At 45.6% G+C, this 23,954-nt stretch overlaps 1 protein-coding gene across 19 annotated transcripts in view; it reads left to right on the top strand.

Annotated features, from left to right (window-relative positions):
* Positions 1–23,954, top strand: part of LOC125281391 (focal adhesion kinase 1-like) — a 353,460-nt gene that overhangs the window by 61,470 nt on the left and 268,036 nt on the right. For 2 of the 19 annotated variants that reach the window (XM_057312771.1, XM_057312770.1), the window contains 6 exons: positions 1,051–1,209; positions 1,557–1,631; positions 1,746–2,499; positions 2,658–2,779; positions 4,378–4,950; positions 21,336–21,565. In XM_057312771.1, the coding sequence (XP_057168754.1) occupies positions 1,051–1,084 (34 nt within the window). In that variant the 3' untranslated portion in view covers positions 1,085–1,209; positions 1,557–1,631; positions 1,746–2,499; ... (1 more) ...; positions 4,378–4,950; positions 21,336–21,565. Of the gene's footprint in view, positions 1–1,050; positions 1,210–1,556; positions 2,780–2,971; positions 3,253–4,377; positions 4,951–5,002; positions 5,057–21,335; positions 23,393–23,954 lie in introns of those variants that run through there. The other 17 variants (XM_057312773.1, XM_057312782.1, XM_057312781.1 and 14 more) reach the window with 17 other exon arrangements.

Genomic DNA, 23,954 nt, shown 5'->3' with positions numbered 1-23,954 from the left:
CAGGTCTCTCAGCCTCCCTGGAGAATAGGCCACCATGTCTCCTGCTTTAGAAATCAGTTTTCCTAAATGTTCCCCCACAAGGCTGAGCTGAATAAATATTTTCATGTGTTTACTTTACAACCACTAAACTCTGCCCAATTGAAACCAAAATTGACCAAAACAGAGCTGCTCAATTAATATGGGAATGGAGTCATAGGATGACCTACATCAGAGCTCTCTCCCATGTCCTACAAAGACCTTAGTGCTCAGAGGAACCCAGAGAAAACTGTTATCCAGCCAATTTGACACTTTGGGGTTCTCAAATAAAAGGGACTTGCACTCAACCCTGCCACATTATTCCTCCAATCGTCCTGCCTCCTTTCCCTCTATTCAGGAAGTGCTTTCAAAACTTTAAAAAGCTGGGCACTGAAGACAACCCACAGAGCAGGAAACTAGTCATCAAGGTAGCATGGAAGGTGCAGGTCTGGAAAGAGAAGAAGGGTGTGAGGGAACAGGGTCCTGCATGGATGAAATAGGGAATGGCCTGAAGCATTCCTTGGAGAGGGGAAGCCTTTGGCATGAATGTGGTGACAGGCTGGGGTGAAGATTCCGTTGGGGGTGGAACAACCAGGTGCTGCTCAACCAGATTCCCTAGCCTAGACACCCTGTCTCTCTGTGTCAACAGCTAGTCCAGATGGACACCTGTACAAACCTTGAAAGCCCAGAGGACAGGGCTCTGCTCAGTGATGGGGATGGGATGGGTTGAGGGCCACAACAATAATGATAGTAATACGATACTGAGTCCTCAGGAGACGATGGGAGGTAGGTAGAATTCTCACTTTTCCTGATGAGAAAACAGGCTCAGGGAGGCCAGACTTCAAGCTCAGGGTCACACATAGAGTGAATGTTGGAGCTGAGATTTGTCTAGAATCACACATGGCATGCTTAAGGATAATGTTTATCAGTTATCAGCTGACTTAAGTCAGATATCTAGGGTCTGAATTAAAAGATGGTGGGGGCAAGTGGACTGAGGGTATTACGGTCTCAAGGATCTTGTCCTTGGCCCTACAGGAGCAACCATCTAATAAATCTGCCACCCTGGTGATGGCCCTCCGGAGAGCCTAGAAGAAGAGGCTGCAGAAGAAAGTGAGTGTGCCTGAGACCCAGGGCCTCCAAAGTCAGAGGAGAGGGGCTTCTCCCTGAGGGCTGGAAGCCTCCAAATCAGTACAGGTGGGACTTCAACTCCAGCTCCACTTCCTGTTGCTTCTAAAATTCTTGTTTCAAAGTGACCAGCAGGAGGGTCTAGAAAGCTGGATCCAGAATGGGTTTCGGAATGGGGAGGAGCCCAGGGCTATATACCCTGTGATTTTCTAAAAGCAGGCCCTGGAGGTGATTAGGAAGAGTATGACGTTCTTGGAGGGTGAGGGGAAAGGGAATTGAGGGGAGACTGCTAAGGGTCCTAGGCTGCTCCATGTGGGAAACTGGGGTGGGCGAGGAGGCTGCAGCATTTTCAGGGGAGGGTCCCTGTGGGCACCAGAGAGCAGGGACTCATCCCAACCCTCCCCCTCATGACACAGGGTGTTGTCCCCTAACTTGGCACTTTCCTCACTGAACTGGTGATGCTGGATATTGCAATGGAGGACTATCTGGAGGTGGGTGAGCCTGAGGATTGTGGGGGAGGGACCAGAATCCGGAGGTTTGGGAGCAGAGCGCCCCTGTACTGAGCCCTGAGCTCTCAGGACTCGGCAAACCTCCCCTCATGACAGCCTCACGGCTACCCTGTGAGCCTGGGGGCTGTTGCCCATCTCAGGGATGAGCGAGGTGAGGCTGCAGTTAGGCCACGGCTCCCGGTGCCGAAGACTGGTGAAGCAGCAGAGCTTCCTGAAGGCAGGGCTGCATTAGGTCTGTCTGACTGGACCTCAGCCTCCCCCGGTGAGTTTGCCCGTGGAGGGAGAATGAAGTCAGGACCCTCCACGTCAGCAAGCACCTCAGTAGCCGCAGCAGCCCCTTCCTGCCTGAGGCTTCGGCCTCCCCCACTGTCTTCCGAGAGGGTGGTGCTGCAGGGTCCCGACCTGTAGCCAGTCCATCTGCCCCATGTCCTCCTTTCTCTGGACCCCAGAGCCTGGCCTACATCCCAGGCCCGCTATCTGTGTATGCACGGCCCCCTCACGGGTCCTGGCCATGGTGCAGCATGAGAAGGGATGGGAATCAAGTGCTCCTAAGAACCAGGGGCCTCATTCTGATGGACTTTGTCTGCTTTCCACGGGAATGAGATCAACGACCACAAAAGAAATAAGGTGAGCATATGTGGCGCTTCCCGCAGGGAAGGGTAGGGAGTGGGCCTCAGAGATGTCCCTGGGAAGAACATTGCTTGGCTCCATCCCCTCCACCTCACATTTCCTGGGATCCCTTGAGAAGAAAGCAGTGCAAGACCCATCCCATTAGGAGATGGGGACAGACGCATGGCATCCAGGAGAACTTCCCGGAGGAGAGGCTACTGATATTCACCTCTGAGAACAGGTGGAGACCGGATCAATCTCTAGGCAGGAGGGTGGCCATGTGTGCCAGGACCTGGGATGGGTGCCCGGTCCTGCTGCTCAACCCTCACCAGACCCTGCAGCTCCCGCTCCCCCCCCACCAAGGCTCCCTATACATCCTGTGCTTCTCTCTCTGCTCAGGAATACCAAGTCATGACGGACATCGTGCTGCTCCAGGTGGCTGCTGAGAATTACACCCTAGAGCCCGAGGATCCTTTTCAGGCCTGGTTCCAGGCTATGGAGTCGCTCAGCGAGGCTGAGAGGTGAGGCCCATCAGGATCTGGGTCGGTGAGGTTCGGGGTGGACTCTTTCTGCTGGCCACTCCTGGGATCCTCCTTCCCTGGGCAGCCTCAGGCCTTGTTGCCGGGGCGCCTGACTCCAGCTGTGGGCAAACACTGGCAGGGACTCTTGAATGGAAGCTCTTGGGCAACTCACAGGTATCCCTCTGTCCTTAGCTACACCCTGTCCTGCCAGCTGGAGCCCCGGTCCTAGCTGGTCAGCAGCACTCAAGAAGGAGAAGAACTAGCCGCAGTCAACCTCAGGGCTGAGCAAGTGTCCAGTGGCCCTGCAGGGATTCCTCAGCAGCTGGGGATTTGCGGTGCATGCGCCCCATGTGTTCCACACCCCTTCCTCCCATCTATTTAGTTATTTGACGGGGGGCAATATTTATTCTCTTAAATAGTAAGTGGTAAATTCAAATATTATTATATTAAAGCCCTTTTTTCTTTTAGAGCCCAAGAGTGTGGTTTGTTCTTTTACTTCCTACAGTAACGTAAAAGATATAGACTCTCATATTCATTCCTGAACTAAGGAATCTTAAAGCGTCATCAGCTATTGTATGTGGGAGGAAGGAGAAGAGCCAGTCCTCCTCCCTAGCTACTCATACAATCCCGAATTCCTCCATCACCACAACTGTGCCTGGAAGTTTGTTGAATGTTCCCTTCCTCGGAGATAGAGCAGAAAAGACTGTCCCAGGTCTTGACCTCCTGAGTAGGAAAGTCAAAGTGTGGACCTAGGCCTGTGTCCCCATTGCTGATGCTCTGTGCTACTGATCTGCACTTATCACTCAGCTACGGGATCATTAGTCACAGAGCAGGGGGGTTTCAGCATCCGTGTACACTCCCAAAGTACTAAAGTGTACACATTTCCCAAACACTGACCACGTTATAAGGTGGCCTCAGTGGTCACATAACCCAGAACAACTATAGATGGATTTAACAGCCAGCTCTGACATAGTCATTAGAGTGAAAGTCACATAGAAAGTCCACATGCTCCTGGTCAGTCCACTGATTCTGAGAGCTAAGAGGCCCCATGTAGGACAGTGTAGGCCAACATCTGTCATAGCTGAGGTCATTGCTTGTACATGGCCCAGAGCAGTTAAGAATCAGGAAGATAATTTAATGTGATTTATGACATCACCATACCATGAGAAATGCTCAAATCCTGTAAGTCCATACCCAAGATACAGTGGCAAATAGGAATTTAAAGTAAAACTTGGCTTTTAGCTTGGTGCCCATCACCCTTGTTGCAAATCTCCTAAACAGCTGGGTTAGGGAGTGTCAGTGTTCACTCCGTGCCTCCTTTACTTTCCCCATTGTGCAATCTTGGCACCCTTGTCACAGATCATTTATCTATGTACGTGTGAGTTTATTTGGGGGCTCTCTGCTCTGTTCCACTGGTCTACCGGCCTGTTTTTATGCTAGTACCATTCTGTTGGATTACCGTAGCTTTGTAATATGCTTTAAAGTCAGGAAGTGGGGGGATTCCATCTTTGTTCTTCATTCTCAAGATTGTTTTGGTTATTAGGGGTCCTTTGTGGTTCCATATATATTTTAGGGTTTGTTTGTTTGTTTCTATGCAGTGACATTGGGATTTCTGTAGGTCGCTTCCTCTAGGACCTGGTGGTTGACCTTACTGTTTAGTGTCCCAGAGTCTTAAGTTGTGCCCGTCATGTGTGCACGAGCCCAGAAATGCCTATACATGAATGATCAGATCAGGCCAGCAAACTACAACCAAGAAACAACCAGCGGAGGGCAAGTGACCTCTTTTTCATCTTTGGATTCTAGAACTGTGCTCTCCAGGGTGCTAGCCTCTAGCCACATGTGTCTGCTTATAATTAATTTTACACCAACATTCAGCGAATTAAAATAACACCACATTGCTCACTCACACTAGCCACATTTCAAATGTGCGCATACTAATTTGAATCTCAGGTGGTAAGTTTGGAGGTAAGAGCTGCAATGTGCCTGTAGAACTGAGAGTGTGAAAGCTGATTCATTCAGCATCTCTGTCTCATTCGAAGGTTTGTAACTGTGATCAATTCTTGTTGAAGGGCTCTGACTCCACCAAGTATAGAGAACTTCTGAGAACCCACAGGAAATATCAGGTTGATGCCGTATGACCCACACAACCTCAACTAGAGGAGGAGGAAAGGGTGAGCCCCTCTAATTGATGTGTTTCTATATATCATATTTGGGTGTCTATAGATTTTCTTGTGGAGAGCATTCAAGATTCCAGTAGTGAGGAGGATGACTCTCCAGGTAGGGAACAACACTCAGGTAGGAAGCAATGCAAGAGGGTTCCGGGTACAGTTGGGTTGCACCTGCTGCTCTGGAGACTGAGGAAGGTGGATAAGAAAGCAGAAAGGGTAGGGAAATATATGTACAAGTCTAATTTGTTCATTTCATATTTTAATGACATATTAGTAAGAGGAATGGAGTCCATAGGCATCAGGTGTGCTGTGTTTGCAATCATTTTTGCTTTCCTATTTAAAAATTCTTTCCCATGGGGGCGCCTGGGTGGCACAGCGGTTAAGCGTCTGCCTTCGGCTCAGGGCGTGATCCCGGCGTTATGGGATCGAGCCCCACATCAGGCTGCTCCGCTATGAGCCTGCTTCTTCCTCTCCCACTCCCCCTGCTTGTGTTCCCTCTCTCGCTGGCTGTCTCTATGTCTGTTGAATAAATAAATAAAATCTTTAAAAAAAAAAAGAATTCTTTCCCATGAAACCTGTACTTCCTTCTCTTTCCCACTGCCAGATGTCAAAGCTTAGGTTCTGTTTCATTAGCACCTCTTGGGATTTTGGTATCTTTCTTGTTATTAACCTTGATGGATGTAATCTGGTGCGACCCAACAGACACTTGAATCTGGATACAAAGTTCTAGCATGAGCCAGGAGGTAGATGAGAGGTCAACTCTCTCCCTTTTAACGTACAGGACTAGTAACATTATGTTCCTGTCCTGTTTGCTCCTCCTTAAAGGCCACTTCCATAGCTAGGTGAGTTGAAGAATCTTTCCTCTGGAATTATGCATATGCTCCAATGTGCTTTAGCTCATCCCAGCCTCCATACCTCACCCAAGTCTGAACTGTGAATGTGCTTCCATCTGAAAGAGGCCCATGTGCAGCTGCCCTGGAGACCCTCCATGGCCGGCAGGGATTCTAGAGGACTGTATGAGGAGCTGCTGGGCCTATTTCACACACCCGCTTTTACAGCCCTGCTGACCCGGTGACCTGGCATTGACCACAGGACACGACCTCTCTCTGGGCAGCAGGGCAGGGAGTCAGTGCTCCTCTCAGAACCCACTGCCTCAGCCACACATTGGCCCTGCCCCCCACACCTTGGTCATGCCTACCCCAGGCCTGCCCAAAGCCCACCCTCCCAGTCCTTCCAAGGTTCAGGGCAAACTGTGGCAGGTAGTGTCTGTTTATGTGATCGCATCAGCTGTAGAGCCCCTGTTGCCCCACGTATAGACTAAGGGAATTTAGACAAGTTAGCTTACTTCTGATTTCATGTTCATGCTCTCTAGGGGGCTAGGAAACCTATGGGATTTTTTGAGAACGATCTTCAAGTAACTGCAATTACCCCAGGCACAGGACAGGTAGTATGTGGAACTCATTGCCATTCTCTCCCATAGGGCCCAACAAAACCCCAGTCCCATTACAGGTGCCCCCTGGGTTTGGATGGATTGGTTAATTGATCAATTGATTGATGAGGGAGGGTGGCAGTGTACCCATGATCATTCCTCCGGTGTCCCCATATTTTAAAATAACATGGCTGGTAGAGGCTGACACGGAGAAGGACGATGAACACTAAATAGTGGAGAGAAGTGGAAGGGGAGTACTGAGTCATGAGTACTGAGGAAGGCAACATCACACACAGAAATGCATGCAGACAGTGACTGCCTTCTTGTAAGGACAAGATGACACAGGAGTTCATTCATGGTCACAGTTATGAAATTTGAAGGCTGGAAAAAATATGTTGCAGATCACAGAGACCCATTCCCTCATTGCAGAGGTGAAGACAGAGTCATCCCCAGGTCGGCCTTTATCCTGCCAGGAGCAGTGGGTCCAAGTTCTCACCCCAACCCTGACTGTCCCCGTCCTTTCCCAAGGCTTCCTCCTCCCCACTCCTACAATTATCCATGCACAGGATTACATGCAGGGAGCAAAACTGTGCATGCAATTTATTTCCTCTTTCATCTCTTTTCACTTTGTTTTTGCTATCTATAAGCTCCTCTTTGTAGCTCTTCCCCCATTCCCTCTTTATAATTCTCATCCTGTAGTATGTGGTCTCATACAGGCACTTAAGGTCCTTGGATCAATGTCTATCAAACCTCCTGCAGCCTACCTCATTCACATTCTTAGTGTTGCTCTGGCCCCTTACGCTGGGTCTGTACCACGGACTCCTGCTGCGCAGCCCTGAATGGCCCCAGCCAGGAGCTGGGCTGGGAGTCGGAAGGGTCCCTGCTGGAGGGGCCCCGGGAATTCTGGATCTGCTCTCAGCATCCTCCACTTAATGGCTACCTGCCCTGGGCGGCTCTGGTTATGCCTGATTCTTGTCTTCCTTTCAGCTGTTAACAAATTTTTTTGTAATGGACTCAAAAGAAGGAAAAGACAAAGCAAATTGGGGCAAAGAAGAACAGGAAGAGGAAATGTGAGTGCAGGGCGCTTGGGATGAAAATGGTAAAGCAAACGAGTGCACATGTTCTCCGTTGCTTCCCTAACTTCCTTGTTGGCACCGCAGGAAAACCAACCAAACACTGGGGTGACCGCTGATGCATGCGGCCACAAAAGCGGAGACAGGGTGGTGGTAATAGTACATACAGGCAACATAACTACCTTCCAAGGACGCTGCCACACTCTTTCTGAGCTAATTATGTGTAATCGTTGTGCCTAGACTATACATGGAGTAGATGATTTTATTCATGTAACCTAATAAGTTAGATATTATTCTTAAGTCCTTCTATAGGAGGCTGCCAGGGTCCTGGAGATGCTCTGTGTGTCAAATTGGTGTTGGCAACAGATGCATTTATATTACAGGAAACCATAAAGCTAGACATTTAAGATTTGGGGACTTTACAATATGTAAAGTAAACATCAATTAAAAAACAAATGTAAAACTATTTTTTTCTACAAAACAAACTCAGGCACAGATCGTTTCCTCTGATTTCTACAAAGTGTTTTAGAAGTGATGCCACTCTCCGACATCCTCTTCCAGAGAACATATGCAGAGGGAACACACCTACACTGCTTTCATCAGATCAGGAGAATTTGGATGCCACCTAGCAATAGACATCACAGTAAAGGGAAATCACAGGTTAACTCTTCTGAACGTAGATGTCAAGATCCAAAACCAAACATCAGCGGTCTATAAATCCACAGAGTTTTTATAAAGGAAGGAAACTGGGATTTCATGGAGTGATTTCCATTGGTTGATGTGAACAGGATTACTGGGTGTTTGGGTGCTGCCTGGGGCAGTGTTGAGAAGGGACAATGCCATTGGGTTGGTGGAATGAACATTTGGTGGCAGAGGGAAGAAACTCTCTCCCTGCAACTGCAAGGTCTAGAGAAGGGTGAGGAGTCTACAGAGACTTCAGAGTTTGGGGAGCGGGAAGTGCACACTCAGAGTGTAGGCTCTGCCTGCTCAGACTATTGCTCAGATCAGTGGTCAGAAGACAGTGGAGGACATGTCAGCTTCATCTATTAAACCAGCAAAGCACCAGTCCATCAGGTCACTTTCCTCATTAGCTAGTGGTTCATCCAGGGTTGGTTCTTGAAGGCCAAGCTGATTCATTAGAGAGGAGTTATATGTGCAAGTTGGCTTGGAAAATCCTGGGCTCTGGGCCACATAGGAGTCAAGCAGCGCACTGGTCACACCGTCGGTCTGCCTTGAGGCAGCTGATGTGTGATGACGTGGGAGGAGGAGCGATTTTCCCCCTGACCTGTTAAGGGACTTCCTTTCAGGAAAATATCATAGCTTTTGGGTCAGAGATTGAAACGTTTGGGTGGAGGCATGTGCCCTTCTCTTGGCTCCAGCACCTTCTATGTCCTGACAGCAACTTTGGGGCAGGAAAATTTGGGGAATGGAGGGAGGCTAGCCCTTGGTTCAGAAGTCCAGCACATGATCTGGAGGACTCAGGGGAGGCGGTAGGGGTTGTTCAGGGATCTCTGTCCCCAAGGAAACAACTACTTTCCTATCTCAGATCTGTCATCAGCCTTGTGACTCCAGGCATCATTTAAAATCTCTACAGTTTAGAGCCATGAATCACAAAACAGGGGTCACAGCACCTACCCTGCATAACCCATGAGGATGATGGGGGATGACAGGAAATGATGACAGATACTCTCTATGAGCTGTAAAGCATCATGCCCATGTGAGGGCTGAAATGTCACCTTGCACCCTCCCCTGCCCTGTATCCATTCGAGTTTCCTCTCCGGAGGCAGCCACTCCTGTATTCCTTGCTTATTCTTGCAGACAGTTAATGCTGGAACACTTATGTAGCACTTACGCAGCACCGGTCATTTTCTCCAGGCGCTGTCTGGACTGTCTTATATTAAGCTTCGTAAGGGAATACTAGTAAATAGGCCTCATGCCGCAGAACAGGGAACCAGGGACAAAGGGGTTAAGTAACTTTCCCAGGTACATGTGTCTTCTAGCATGAGTTGATACCAGCCACCAGACACCAGCTCTCATGCTCTCTCTCTCTCTCCGTCCCTGTGCTGTGCTGCCTTTCTACATTGTCTCATCCTCATAAAATCACAGCCCCATCACAGATCATAATACCCCTCTTTGCTCATAGAACAGAAGTGCAGCATAGGAATGAATGAATGTGCTCCCAGGGTCTTCTCTCAGCTGCATATCAACAGTTCTATTTTCAGTATGTTTTCTAGGATTGTGGCTCAGGTTATAAAAAGAAAAAGATCATAAGGGATTCACAATATAACTATTTGTGTTTAAGAAGATCTGCTGGCTGTCCACTGTTCTGCTGGCTGTGCCCACAGTGGTTCAGCCACATTGAAATGGGCATCTGACCAAACAACACGGTAGGGCCACAAATATCACCCCCACTAACTACTCCATTGAAGGTGGCATGGGAGTAAAATCAGTAATTAGATTCAAGAAGAAGGACTGTAGTTTGTACAAAAGACACTGGATGTTGGAAAGGAAGGAGTGAGCAGGGAAGGTGCATACTCAAGGGCCAGTGTGGCTACTTCCTGCTCTCAGCCATGCCTTCCGTAGTGGCTGCTCTGAGGGTGGGTCAGATAGTCAGGGAGACACTGGAGGTGTGTAGATTTCATCCACTAAGCCACAAAAGTCCAGCCTGGCAGACCCCTCTCCTAGTTAATGAACTGCTCATCATCCAAGTTTGGTCAGTTGAAGACGAAGCTAGTTCTTTGGGCAACTGTCACGTGGGCAGTTGGTTTAGAATGTCCTGGGTTCTGAGCCAGTTGGGAGGCAAGCAGACTACTGGTCATTCAGGGTGATCACCTGACCACCAGGGAGTCTCACTGAAAGACAGCAGATAGAATCAAGTGCTGGGGGCAAGTGAGGGGAGATGGAGACATGCTCAGATCCCCCCACTCCATCAGGGGTTGTTCTTCATTTGGAGGAAAGACAATGTATTTTGAGTCAGGGATTGAAACACAGAGCCAGGAGTTGGGTCAGGATTTGAGCCATCCTCTTGATGCAGGCACCTCCTTGACATACCAGGTGTCTGCCTGCAGAAACCTTGGGGCAAGAGGATATGAGCAAGGGAGTGAGGAAAGGGCTCAATTCAGGTGTCCAGGACCTGATCTCGTATTCAGGTGATCAGGGATCTCTATCTCCAGGGAACCGTCTGTATCCCCTGACTCAGAACCATCATTCAGTTGCAGTTGAGCTGCAACTCTGAGAAAGTCACTTAATCTCTAAATTTCAGTACCTGCACCATGAAAAATGGATCTCAGCCCCTACTCCTCCCACCCTGTGAGCATCACAAGAAATGACTTTTCACTATTGGAAGTTGAATATTGAAGTCTCCAATTGTTATTGTTGAGGGGTCTGTTTCTCTTCATTTTTGTCAGTTTGTTTTATGTATTTTGGAGTTCTCTTGTAAAACGTTCATAATCTCGAAGGATGGGCCCTTTTGTCATTATAAAATGTCCTTTTTTTTTCTAGAAGAAAAATGTCATAAAAGTTTGTCTTATATTATCAAAGCCAGTCTCGTTCTCTTTTGGTTACTACTTGCTTAGCATTTATTTTCCTTTTATTTTCAACCTCTCTGTCTTAGACTTAAAGCGTGACTCCCTCATAGGCAGCAAATGGAGATTATAGGGTTTTTTTTAATCCATTCTGCCAATATCTGCCTCTGAATTGGAGTATATAATCCATGAATATTTAATTACTAATCAGCTAGCATTGGTATCTGTTTTTTGTTTTGGTTTGGTTTTTTGGCTGTGTATGTCATCTCTTTTCTAATAGTCCTCCATTACCGGTTTTTTATGTTATGTTCTAGCGTACCGAATACATTTCCATGGTGCTTCTTTTGCTATATATTCTGGGTTATGTTCTTAGTAGCTTCCCTCAGATTATAATTAACACCTTAAATTATAACATTCTAATTGGATTAATACCAGATTAATTTCCATGGCATATAGAAACTACCTTCATGTAGATTCAATGCACACCCTCCCCTTATTGCCATGGTCATACAAATTATATCTTTATACACTGTGTGCTCGTCAGCATGTTTATAATATTGACTTCAGGTGGTGCCTTTTAAATCAGGAGAAAATAATACATAGTTTACAATTATACACATCTTACATACTTTTATATTTTTTATTTAAATTCATTAGCCAACATATACATACTTATATATTTACACTTTCTTGTATATTAACCTATGCAACTCTTTATTTCTTCATGTAGATTTAAGTTACTCTGTTGTCTTTTCATTTCAGCTTGAAGGACCCTTAGTATTTCTTTGTAGGCCTTGTGAAAGCAGTGGGTTCTCTCAGATGCTATCTGGGAATGTCTCAATGTCTCCTTTATTACTGAAAGACATCTGCTAGATGCAGAGCTCTTGGCTGACAGTTTCTGTCTGTTGGCACTTTTCATGTCATCCCACTGCCTTCTGGCCTCTGGTTTCTGATGAAAATTAGCCATAAAATTGAGGAGCCTTTGTGAATGATTAGTTGCTTTCATGATTTTCTCTTTGTCTTTGGCCTTGAACAATTTTATTATGAGGTGGGTTTATCCTGCTTGGACTTTTTTGAACTTCTTGAATATTTTTATTAATGTTTCTCATGAAATTTGGTGAGATTTTGGCTATTGTTCCTTCACATACCTTCACTGTCCCTCTCTTTTATTTAATTTATCTTTTACTTATTTTATATTTCATTCCCTGTCTTTTATTTTTCTGGGGACTTTTCTTTGTGCATATGTTGGCATGCTTATTGTATTATACAGGTCCGCGAGGCTCTGCTATTTTTTTCTCCCATCCATATTTTTTAACTCACTGTTCATCAGACTGGATCTCTATTAATCTATCTTCAAATTTTTGTCTTTTTCCTGCTCAAATCTGTTGTTCAGCTTTGTTGTGGCTTTGTGTCTCCCCAAATTATACATTAAAGTTGTACCCCACAGTACCTGTGAAAGTATCCTTATTTGGAAATAAGGTCTTTGCAGATATAATCAAGATAAGGTTACACTGGATTAGAGTGTGCCCTGATTGAATGGCTGCTGTCCTTATAAGAGCAGGGAGGTTTGGACACACAGACACAGAGGGGAGAAAGCCACCATGTGATGACAGAGGCAGGGTTTAGAGTGATGCAGATGCAATCCAAGGAAAGCCATGAATTTCCAGAAACTACCAAAAGATAGCAAGGGGCAAGGAAAGATAGTTCTCTAGCTCTTTCAATAGGAAACAGAGCCTAAGTTATAGCTTGACTTCAGATTTCCAGCCTTCAGATGTGTGAAAGAGTAAATTTCTATTGTTTTAGCCCATGTAGAGTGTAGTAATTTCTTACAGCGGTCCTAGGAAGTGAATACAAGCCCCTTTAGTGACATTTTCAGTTGTTACTATACTTTTCAACTCCAGAATATCTGTTTCTCTTTTATAATTCACATCTTTTTTATTGTTATTCTCTACTTGGAGAGATATAAGTCTCATACTATGTTTTAGTTCTTTAAATATCATTTCCCTTAATTCTTTACATATACTTAAAAGAGCTGATACAAAGTATCTGTCTCGTAAGTCCAGTGTCTGGACTTTGCTTAGGGACAGTGTGTATTCATTGCTTTTTTCTCCTTGTATATCAGCTTATGTGTGGGGGACAGCCCAAGAGCACCTCCAACATCCGTCCCTCTAGAAAGACTAACTGAACTCAGTATATAGCCATCCTGATAGTTGTGATTTATTACAGTGAAAGCACACTAAGCAAAATAAGCAAAGGGAAAGGTGCATGGGAGGTTCAGAGAAAACCAGCCACAAGCTTTCAAGAGAACTGCTCCAGTGGCATCACAAAGGTACACTTCATTCCTCCAGCAATAAAGTGTGAAACATCTTCCAGGAAAGCTCATTAGAGACTTTGTACTCAGAGGTTTTTAGTGGGAACTGGTCATTTAGGCACCCTCTGCCTCGCACATACCTGAATTTCAGAGTTCTATCAGCAAAGATATGTGCTGCATAAACCACAGGGTTTGCACCAACAGTCTAGGCACAGCAAGCCACACTTACCAGAGAATGGTGGGGACCCTCTTGATTCCAAGTTCCCAGACTTCAGACAGGGTCAGTCTGACAAGCAGGCCTGTCATAGGAAAGCACACTTGGCCCTGGTATGCCAACTTTTTTCTGCACAGTCAGACTTCTGGTTTCCCTGCAGGTATCTTGTTACTGGGGAGGGGGACTGTAAATTGGTTATTTAAAATAATATCATATGACAACTCTAGAAATCGGATTCTCACTCTTCCCTAGGATTTGTTGGCTTTGCTATTTTTTGTCATTGCTTTCTCATTAGTGACTTTAATGAACTAATTCTCCAAAGTCTGTATTCTTTGTCACGTGTGACCACTGTAGTCCCTGCTCAGCTCTATGGCGGTCAGCTATTGGCCGGAGAGAGATCTCACGAACAGCCTAGAACTAAGTCATTCAGTCTTTGTCGAAGGGCTTCGTGAGCATGTTGAATCGTATCTTCAAAATTCAGCTGGTAGCTGAAAACCTTCATTGTTGCTTGTGCAGAACATCCAGGTCAGGCAGGGGGAGAGCTAAGGGCCTTCTAGGGTCTCTCCTGGGTATGCTTACAGTGTTCTAGATTCGTAAGAATAAGTCAGAACTTTTCAGATCCCCTCATGGAAATCTCATTTTTTGGTGGTCCTTGTAAGCTTTCTATTACTCTATTGTTTGCTCCAACTAATATCTATCACTTTAACCAACCACCCACAAGTTAAGCAACTGCCTATAATTTCTTTTTTGACAATTATGCTGGGAAAAGGCTTTTTGTTCTGGGCAAGCTCCAAGTGAGATTAAACACAAACAGTCAAACAAGTAGGGTCTTGCAGACATCCCTCAGACCCATTAGTGGTAATTCTCTAGAAATGAGGTTTTGAGGGAGCTCCGGACCCATTCTGTTCTCTCCAGTGGCTGCCGCATTGCTGTCTTTCACTGTGAACATGGGCTTTAGTTTTCTGAACTGCTCTGCAGCCACAGGGCAGGGGATGGGACTAGGCCATGTTAAAACAGCACAAAACTCATGGTTCTGACTGAGACTCACCTGTTTTTTTTCCTCCCTCTTCCACCAGTATCAACATTCCCTCTACTGCTGCAAGTTTGAGTTTATTTCCAGAGTTCTTAAGATGTTGGTGGCAATTTTTGCCAGTTTCCTCATTGATTTTTTTTTGAGGAGAGAATTTTTGGAGGTCTTTAAGCTGCCATTTGCACTAAAGTCACTCACCGCATCATACTCATACTCAAGCCACAGTCCATGACTGATTATCCTCAGGTGTTTGCAGGAATCACAGTTCAACGTAAACTGTGTCTCAGAGAGACTCCTCATGCAGTTGTGTGCACACTGTTAGGTCACAGACATGAAACTCAACTTCAAAATAGAGCGTCACTTTAAGAGGAATTAAATTTTAAAAAAATAAAAGAATTTTCTTAAAATCGTATACTGAATAATATGACGTGGCACCTCTGGATAATAGTGACCAACCAGATCCTCAGGTTGAATTTAGGTCATTAAACAGGGCTTTGTTGTTATATTCTTCCTCCAACTTAAAAAAAAACTAAAGCTTATCATATGCACAATTTTGTAATGGTAGAGTTTGGATATTTAATATATGTATGATTTCTTGAACTTGTAAATTTACTTAATTCATCTTCACAGTCATAGAGAAAGTTATTTGGGAATAAAATCAATTATCTTTGGCCATGTATATTTTACTTATCTTGATAAGTCTTGTACTATACAGAAAGAAAACATGAAGATATACAGAGATTCCAAGATATGGTGTAAAGCTGCCTATCATTCTAAATCCACACTGTATCTTTAAAATATATGTACAGGCACCGGGGGGTGGGGGGGCTCAGTCGTTAAGCGTCTGCCTTCGGCTCAGGTCATTATCCCAGGGGCCTGGGATCGAGCCCCGCATCGGGCTCCCTGCTTGGCGGGAGGCCTGCTTCTTCCTCTCCCACTCCTCCTGCTTGTGTTCCCTCTCTCGCTGTCTCTCTCTCTGTCAAATAAATAAAATCTTTAAAAAAAAATAAAAAAAAAAAATACATGTAAAATTGCTCCAAATTGCCCAAGGCCTCGCTAGAGCAGTCAAGAGGAAGTAGCTGATTTTCATCATCCTGTTTGCCTGGAGACCACTCCAGACACGTACATCACACTGACGTGTGTGCAGCAGACGGGTTGGGAAGGACTCAGCTTCTCGCTGGGCCTCATGTCACAGTGGAAGTCTGAGCCTCACGACAGCATTACTGTGGCTTTGAGTTGACCGCACTGAGCTGTGTCTAGGCAGCATGCGGTTTGCTTGGTTGGTTACGAGTTGTCTGTTGACTGCGAAACAGCTCCAGTCACATTGACCTCCCATTGCCTCGTCCTCAAACTTTCCTCATCGCCTCCTGATTCCATCCATATGATGTTCTTTCTGCAGGCATCACCTCCTCCTCCACTGCCCACTCCAGCCACTACCCAGGCTGCACCCCAAGTTACCCTGAATGCATTCCTCAGATAGGGGTTCAGTCAGCCCCTCTTCCAGAGAACCTCCCAAAATCTCCCTGACTAGAGCTGTGCCCAGGTCATCTTTTTCAGGGATCTCCTATTAGTTGACCTTTTTATTGTGTGGTTATTTTATGTATATCTTCCCAAGAATAATTAGGATCCATGGAGGGAGAGAATGTGAAGTTCTTACCAGTAATCCTGCACATACCTCCTTGCACCTGGTGAACGGGACAGAGATTCTCCAGAGACAGTGCAGTGAGGACAACACGTTGCAGTGGGGAGGGTGCAGGATCTGAATCTGCATGGCCTGCACCATGCCTCGCTCTGCCATTCACACCACATGACACACAGCAGGATCAAAAAACATTTCTAGGAGATGTCTCCTCATGTCGAAAACAGGACTAACAGTCATTCCTCAAGGGGGCATTTGTGAGGAGAGAGAAAAGTTGTATTCATGTAAGATCTTGGGATGTATCTGTCATGCTACCCTTCACTAAATGTTGGTTGGTGGCCTACTGACAGCCTAGTCTCACATTACTGGGTCATGTCCTCTGAGCAAATCATGATCACTCAGAGAGGCATGCGCCTCTCTGCAGCTCTGAGATCCTTGTCTTGTCACAGCTGTCTCTCTCCATTGTCACAGTCAACCCCAGTCATCCTATGTTATGGGCATTATTTTCTCAGTTCTTTCTTTTGTGTCTGACATTTTGTCTTTTTCCCTGCCACTTTTTCTTAAAACATGGGTGGCTACAGCTGGATGTCTCTCCTGGAGTCTAGAGGATGTAGGATACATAGTAGCACTGCGGTGTCACTGCCCTCCCGGCCAGGTTGACCACGGTCTCTCAGGGTTTTTCCAAAGACCCACCCTCAGGGGTCTTCCACATGTCCTAAGCAGTCAATGCATTTGTTCATTTAGTCCAAACTTGTAAAATAAGTTTGGTCACCTCTGCATGCAGCCTACCTGCAAAGGAGTTAAGTGACTTGTCCAAATTGAGGCAAAAAAGCATGGTTAATCCTACAGTCACGGAAGACATGGGATGAGTCATCAAGACAATTTCCTAGAGAAAAGAACTCACACATGAATCCTTAGAGGTCACTTCTTACATCGATCTATTCAATGAACACATCACTCTAAATATACTCAGTTTTCCGTTGAATAGGACTTTTCACAACTAACTGAAGCAGCATGCATCACCAGAACACCAGAGGAAGCTAAGTGCGGGGGCTTCAGAGGGTCACAGTTTTGAGGACAGCATTCATCCTGTGCCAAAGTCCAATGACGCACTGCGAGCCCAGTGCGAGACACAGCACCTCTCTGTCCAGGAGACCCCGACACTGAGATTCCCGAGACGGTGTAGACTGTGCCCAGGGCCCTGAAATGGAAAGAGACACAGGGATGGTGAGTCTGAGGTCATATGATGTCTATAAGAAGGAAGTGGCAGGGCCTCCCCTGATCCACTGTCAACAAATCACCTGAGCAGAGAGTGAGAGGAGTGGGGAGGAAAGAGGACGAGGCTGTGATGGAAAGACCCTTCGAATTCTGCTTCCCGCGGGGCCCAAAGTCGATTTTACCTACTTGCCCCACTCAAAGGGAGGACAGGGAAGTCATGCAGATCCTTCCCCTCCCCTTGATGGCCTCCCACAGCTGATGTACCCCAGGGGTTTGTGGCAAGACAGGCCCACAACTCCTCCTGCTGTGTTAGGGCCAGATGTACATACAGAAGGGGACCTTGGAGAGAGAGTTGCATGCCCATCCACCTGTCCACTATCCCCTCCTCCCAGAGTGGGGTCTCTTCACTGCCCAGGAGCCTCCTCTTAAGACTGCAGCCTCTTCCACAGCCTTGCACTCAGTGAAGTGACCTCCACAGCTTCTTCCTCCATTGTAGATCACTGTAGAGGGGGATCCAGAGGGAACCCAACCTCAGAGAGAACTTGTTCCAGATTCAGAACAGCAGAAGGGGCCCCTGGGTAGCGCAGTCGTTAAGCGTCTGCCTTCGGCTCAGGGCGTGATCCCGGCGTTCCGGGATCGAGTCCCACATCGGGCTCCTCTGCTGGGAGCCTGCTTCTTCCTCTCCCACTCCCCCTGCTTGTGTTCCCTCTCTCGCTGCCTATCTCTCTCTCAAATAAATAAATAAAATCTTTAAAAAAAAAAAAAAAAAAAGAACAGCAGAAGGACCAAAGACCATGACAGATCAGCCAAGACCAACCCACTTTCCACTGAGTCAGGGGGATCCCCTTCACCTCATCCTGTGTTGCTCTCTCTCCATCATTCCTGATTGGGGGACAAAATAGGGAAGGCCTCAAGGACAGGGAGAGAGAGCTAAGCACATCTTGTGGGTGCTCCACTCTGAGGAATGGGAGGGACCACCCAGCCCTCTTTGGCACACGCCAGTTAACCTCTGCCTGATACTGGACCCAAGGGTTGATTGGGTCTGTTGTTTGGGTGTACACATATAGTATCAGGAAATTGGAGGGAAGCAGAACTTTCAAGGGAAGAAGAGGGACTCTGCATTTTTTTCCCAGAGCAAAGCTGGTTCCAGTCACTAACATAATAATCCACACCAATACTTCCAGTGCAGGACTGAGTGATCTGACCAAAAGCTCCAGAAATTGTGGACAGCTGGGTCAGCAAACCATACCCAGGATCTTAGAAATGGGGGCGCATCAACCACACAGTATCAGAGAACCAGAGGAGAAAGGACGGCCCCCATTACACTACTCCAGAACTCAGCAGCAGCCACTTGCCCACAAAATGACAGCAATAACTCTGGACAGTGAGAAGGTACAGACAGCCAACAGGTTTTTATCTCACTTCCCTGTGGGCCTTGAGGACAATGTAGGCATCAAGCTGCTGTCCCACACTAAGCAGTAATAATCAGCCTCTTTTCCAGGCTGAAGCCCAGAGATCAAGAAGCCTGGCTGCCTGACCTGGAGCCCAGGAAGCTCTTCTGAGAGGCAATTGCAAATCTGGGGGTCAGGAGTTTGGCAGCAAAGCCCAGGTGTTGCTGAAGCTGAGCTGCTCCCCTAGTGCACGTGTTGGTGGCCATCTCTCCTTGGCCCTTGGACACTGAGGGTGGCTGAGTCAACCCCACCTGGACCACAGACCCTGGCACGGGGGAGGGACAAGTAGAACAGTGAGTTGGGTGAATGAGGGAGTGGACCAGAGCTGAATGAGGGGCCCCCCACAAATCTTCCACCCAGAAAAGTTCAGCTCTCATCTGTGCAGAAAGTGAGGAGCACAATGAGAGGGGCACAGGTCGTGTATAGATGCTCAAGAGCTCTGCTCCCTGAGATTCCAGAAAGGGGCAACCCTAAGACCCTCTTATTCTCTCCCTAGGCACCATGGGGAGATGGGCTCCTGCATTCATATATGTCCCTGCTCCTTGACACTCAGCTCTGGGTACCATCTCTAGCAGAATGATGCCCCCCACAAATGTCCATGTTCTAATCCTTGGAATCTGCCCACATGTTGCCTTACATGGGGAAGGGGAATTAAAGTTGCAGATGGAATTAGGTTGCCAATCAGCTCACATTAAAATCAGGAGATGATCCTGGATTATCCAAGTGGTCACAAGGTCATTAAAAGTGGAAGTGCAGCAGAAGAGTCCACTAGGATGTGGGGCAGTCAGTCAGCTATTGCTGGCATTAGAGGTGGAAGGGGCAACTAAGCAGGGAGTGTAGACAACCTCTAGAAGCTAGAAAAAGCCGGGAACCAGATTCTCTCCCAGCGCCTCCAAAAAGGAACACCCTACAGACGTATTTATTTTAGTCCAATGAGGCCCATATGAGACTCTAACCTGCAGAAGTGTAAGACACTATATTTATGAGGTTTGAAGGCAATACATTTGTGGTAATTGGTTACAGCAATGGGAAACTGATACAGTAATTCCCAAGTCAATGGACTGAAGAAGAAGAATCTTGATCATTTCAGCAGATACAGAAAAAGCATTTAGGACAATTCAACATACATTCAAGATTTTAAAAACTCTCAGCAAAATAAGAATTAAGAAAGACTTTGTCAACTTGATGAAGGACACTTACAGTTTATAGTTAACATAATAGTGATGGAAGATAAAATTATTTCCTCTGAATTCAACACGACACAGGAGTTGGTGACTATCATAACAAATACTAGGGTCATCTACTGATTTCATTTCCTTTGGATGTATCCCTAGATATGTGATTACTGGATCATATGGTGGTTCTATTTGCAATTATCTGAGGAAACTCAGTACTGTTTTCCATAATGGCTGTACCATTTTACATTCTCACTAACAGTATATGAATGTTCTAATTTCCATTTTCTTACCAACATATATATAAACCATCCTAACAGGTGACATATTGTCCTTTGATTTGGATTTCTCTGATGATTAATGATGCTGAGCTGCTTTTCATATGTCTGTCAGCCATTTGTATTTCTTCATTGGAAAAATGTCTATTGAAATATTTAGCCCATTTTTATGTTGGGTTAAACACTTTCTTAAAAGATTCATTTATTTTGAGAGAGAGAGAGAAAGCACAAGAGAAGGGAGGGTCAGAGGGAGAAGCAGACTCTGCTGAGCAGGGAGCCTGATGTGGGACTTGATTCCAAGACTCCGGGATCATCACCTGAGCAGAAAGCAGATGCTTAACCAACTGAGTTATTCAGGCGCCCCTGGATTAAACACTTTTATTTTAATGATTAGTAGCAGTTTCTTATATATTTTGGATATTAGCCTCTTCTTTATTTTTTAAAGATTTTATTTTTTAGAGAGAGAGTGAGCAAGTAGTAGGTGGGGCATAGGACAAGGTAGAGAATCTCAAGCAGAATCCAAAATGAGTATGGAGCCCAAAGCAGGGCTTGAACTCATAACCCTGAGATCATGCCCTAAGCTGAAATCAAGAGTTGGATGCTTAATCAGCTGAGCCACCCAGGGCCCCTAGTCTCTTTTCTGATACAAGGTTTGCAATTGGATTCTCCCATTCTATAGACTGCCTTTTCATTCTGTTGATTGTTAAAGAGACTATCCTTTCCTCATTGTGTACTCTTGGCACCCTCATCAAAGATCATTTATCCACGTATGTGTGAATTTATTTGGGGGCTCTCTCTTCTGTTCCATTGCTCTATCTACCTGCTTTTTTTTTTTAATTAATGTATAGTATATGTTTCAGAGGTGAAGTTTAGTGATTCATCAGTTGCATATAATACCCAGTGCTCATTACATCACGTGCCCTCCTTAATGTCCATCACCCAGTTACCCCATCCGCCCACCCAACTCCCCTTCCGCAACCCTCAGGTTGTTTCCCAGAGTCAAGAGTCTCATAAGGTTTGTCTTTCTCTGATTTCTTACCCTTCAGTTTGCAAAGAGCAATGGACAGATGATCTAAGCAGAAGATCAACAATCAACAAGATCTCACTCTTTGCATCAAAAAACAAGGGCTTTGGATGACACACTGGACCAGATGGACTTTAGAGATATATTCAGAGCACTTCATCCTAAAGGAGCAGAATGCACATTCTCCTCAAGTGCACATGGAACATTCTCCAGAATAGATCACATACTGGGTCACAAATCAAGTCTCAACAGGTACCAAAAGACTGGGATGGTTCCCTACATATTTTCAAACCACAATAATGTAAAACTTTTTTTTTCTTTTTTCTTAAGATTTTATTTATTTATTCGACAGAGACAGAGACAGCCAGCGAGAGAGGGAACACAAGCAGGGGGAGTGGGAGAGGAAGAAGCAGGCTCATAGTGGAGGAGCGTGATGTGGGGCTCGATCCCATAACGCCGGGATCACGCCCTGAGCCGAAGGCAGACGCTTAACAGCTGTGCCACCCAGGCGCCCCCACAATGCTGTAAAACTTAAAGTCAACCATAAGAAAAAATTTGGAAGACCACAAATACATGGAGCTTAAAGAACATCTTTTTTTTTTTTTTTTAAGATTTTATTTATTTATTCGACAGAGACAGAGACAGCCAGCGAGAGAGGGAACACAACCAGGGGGAGTGGGAGAGGAAGAAGCAGGCTCATAGCGGAGGAGCCTGATGTGGGGCTCGATCCCATAACGCCGGGATCACACCCTGAGCCGAAGGCAGACGCTTAACCGCTGTGCCACCCAGGCGCCCCAGCTTAAAGAACATCTTACTGAAGAATGAAGGCGCCAAGCAGAAAATTAAAGAATTAAAAAAAAAAATGGAAGCAAATGAAAATGAAAACACGACAGTTCAGAACCTTTGGAATGCAGCAAAGGTAGTCCTAAGAGGGAAGTATATAGCAATACCGATCTTTCTCAAGAAACAAGAAAATTCTCAAATACACATCCTAACCTTACTCCTAAAGGAGATGGGGAAAAAACCCAGCAAATAAAGCCTAAAGCCAGCAGGAGAAGAGAAATAACAAAGATTAGAACAGAAATCAATGATATAGAAATCAAAAGAACAGTAGAACAGATCAACAAAACTAGGAGCTCATTCTTTGAAAGAATAAGATTGATAAACCCTAGCCAGACTTATCCAAAAGAAAAGAGAAAGGACTCAAAATCACAAACGAAAGAGGAGAGATCACAACCAACACTGAAGAAATACAAACAATTATAAGAACATATTATGAGCAATTATGTGCCAACAAACTTGGCAATCTGGAAGAAATGGATGCATTCCCAGAAACATATAAACTACCAAAACTGAAACAGGAAGAAATAGAAAACCTGAACAGACCCATAATCAGCAAAGAAATTGAAGCAGTAATTAAGAATCTCCCAACAAACAAGAGTCCAGGACCAGATGGCCTACCAGCAGAAACCAAACATATAAAGAAGCATTAATAACTTATTCTCCTGAAGCTGTTTCAAAAAATAGAAATGGAAGGAAAACTTCCAAACTCTTTCTATGAGGCCAGCACTACCTTGATCCCCAAACCAAAGACCCCACCAAAAAGGAGAATTACAGACCAATATTCCTGATGAACATCGATGCAAAAATTCTCACCAACATACTAGCTAATAGGATCCAACAGTACATTAAAAGGATAATTCACCGTGACCATTTAGGATTTGTTCCTGGGCTGCAAGGATGGTTCAACATCTGCAAATCAATCAATGTGATACACCACATTAATAAAAGAAAGGTCAAGAACCATACGATCCTCTCAATTGATGCAGAAAAAGCATTTAAGAAAATACAAAATCTTTTCTTGATAAAAACTCTCTGCTGTGTAGGGATAGAGGGAACATGCCTCAGCATCATAAAAGCCACATATGAAAAACCCATGGCAAATATCATCCTCAATGGTGAAAATCTGAGAGCTTTTCCCGTAAGGTCAGGAACATGACAAGGCTGTCCACTCTCACTGCTGTTGTTCCACATAGTACTGGAAGTCCTCGCCTCAGCAATCAGACAACAGAAAGAAAAGACATCCAAACTGGCAAAGAAGAAGTCAAAAAAGGTACTCTATGGGGGCGCCTGGGTGGCACAGTGGTTAAAGCGTCTGCCTTCGGCTCAGGGCGTGATCCCGGCGTTACGGGATCGAGCCCCACGTCAGGCTCCTCCACTAAGAGCCTGCTTCTTCCTCTCCCACTCCCCCTGCTTGTGTTCCCTCTCTCGCTGGCTGTCTCTATCTCTGTCGAATAAAATAAATAAAATCTTAAAAAAAAAAAAAAAAGGTACTCTATGGAGAAAGTCCCAAAGACTCCACCCCAAAATTGCTAGGACTCATACAGGAATTCAGCAAAGTGGCAGGATATAAAATCAGTGCACAGAAGTCAGTTGCATTTTGATACACTAAGAATGAGGTAGATGAAAGAGAAGGCATCGATCCCATTTACAGTTGCCCAAAAAACCCATTAAATTACCTAGGAATAAACAGAACCAAAGAGGTAAAGGGTCTGTACTCTGAAAATTATAGAACCTTATGAAAGAAATCGAGGAAGACACAAAGAAATGGAAAAACATTCCATGCTCATGGATTGGAAGA

Source organism: Ursus arctos, unplaced genomic scaffold (genome assembly GCF_023065955.2).
Source record: "Ursus arctos isolate Adak ecotype North America unplaced genomic scaffold, UrsArc2.0 scaffold_16, whole genome shotgun sequence".
Taxonomy (NCBI): Eukaryota; Metazoa; Chordata; class Mammalia; order Carnivora; family Ursidae; genus Ursus; species Ursus arctos.
Note: the sequence above shows the minus strand (reverse complement) of the source record. Positions and strands in the feature narration are given on the sequence as shown.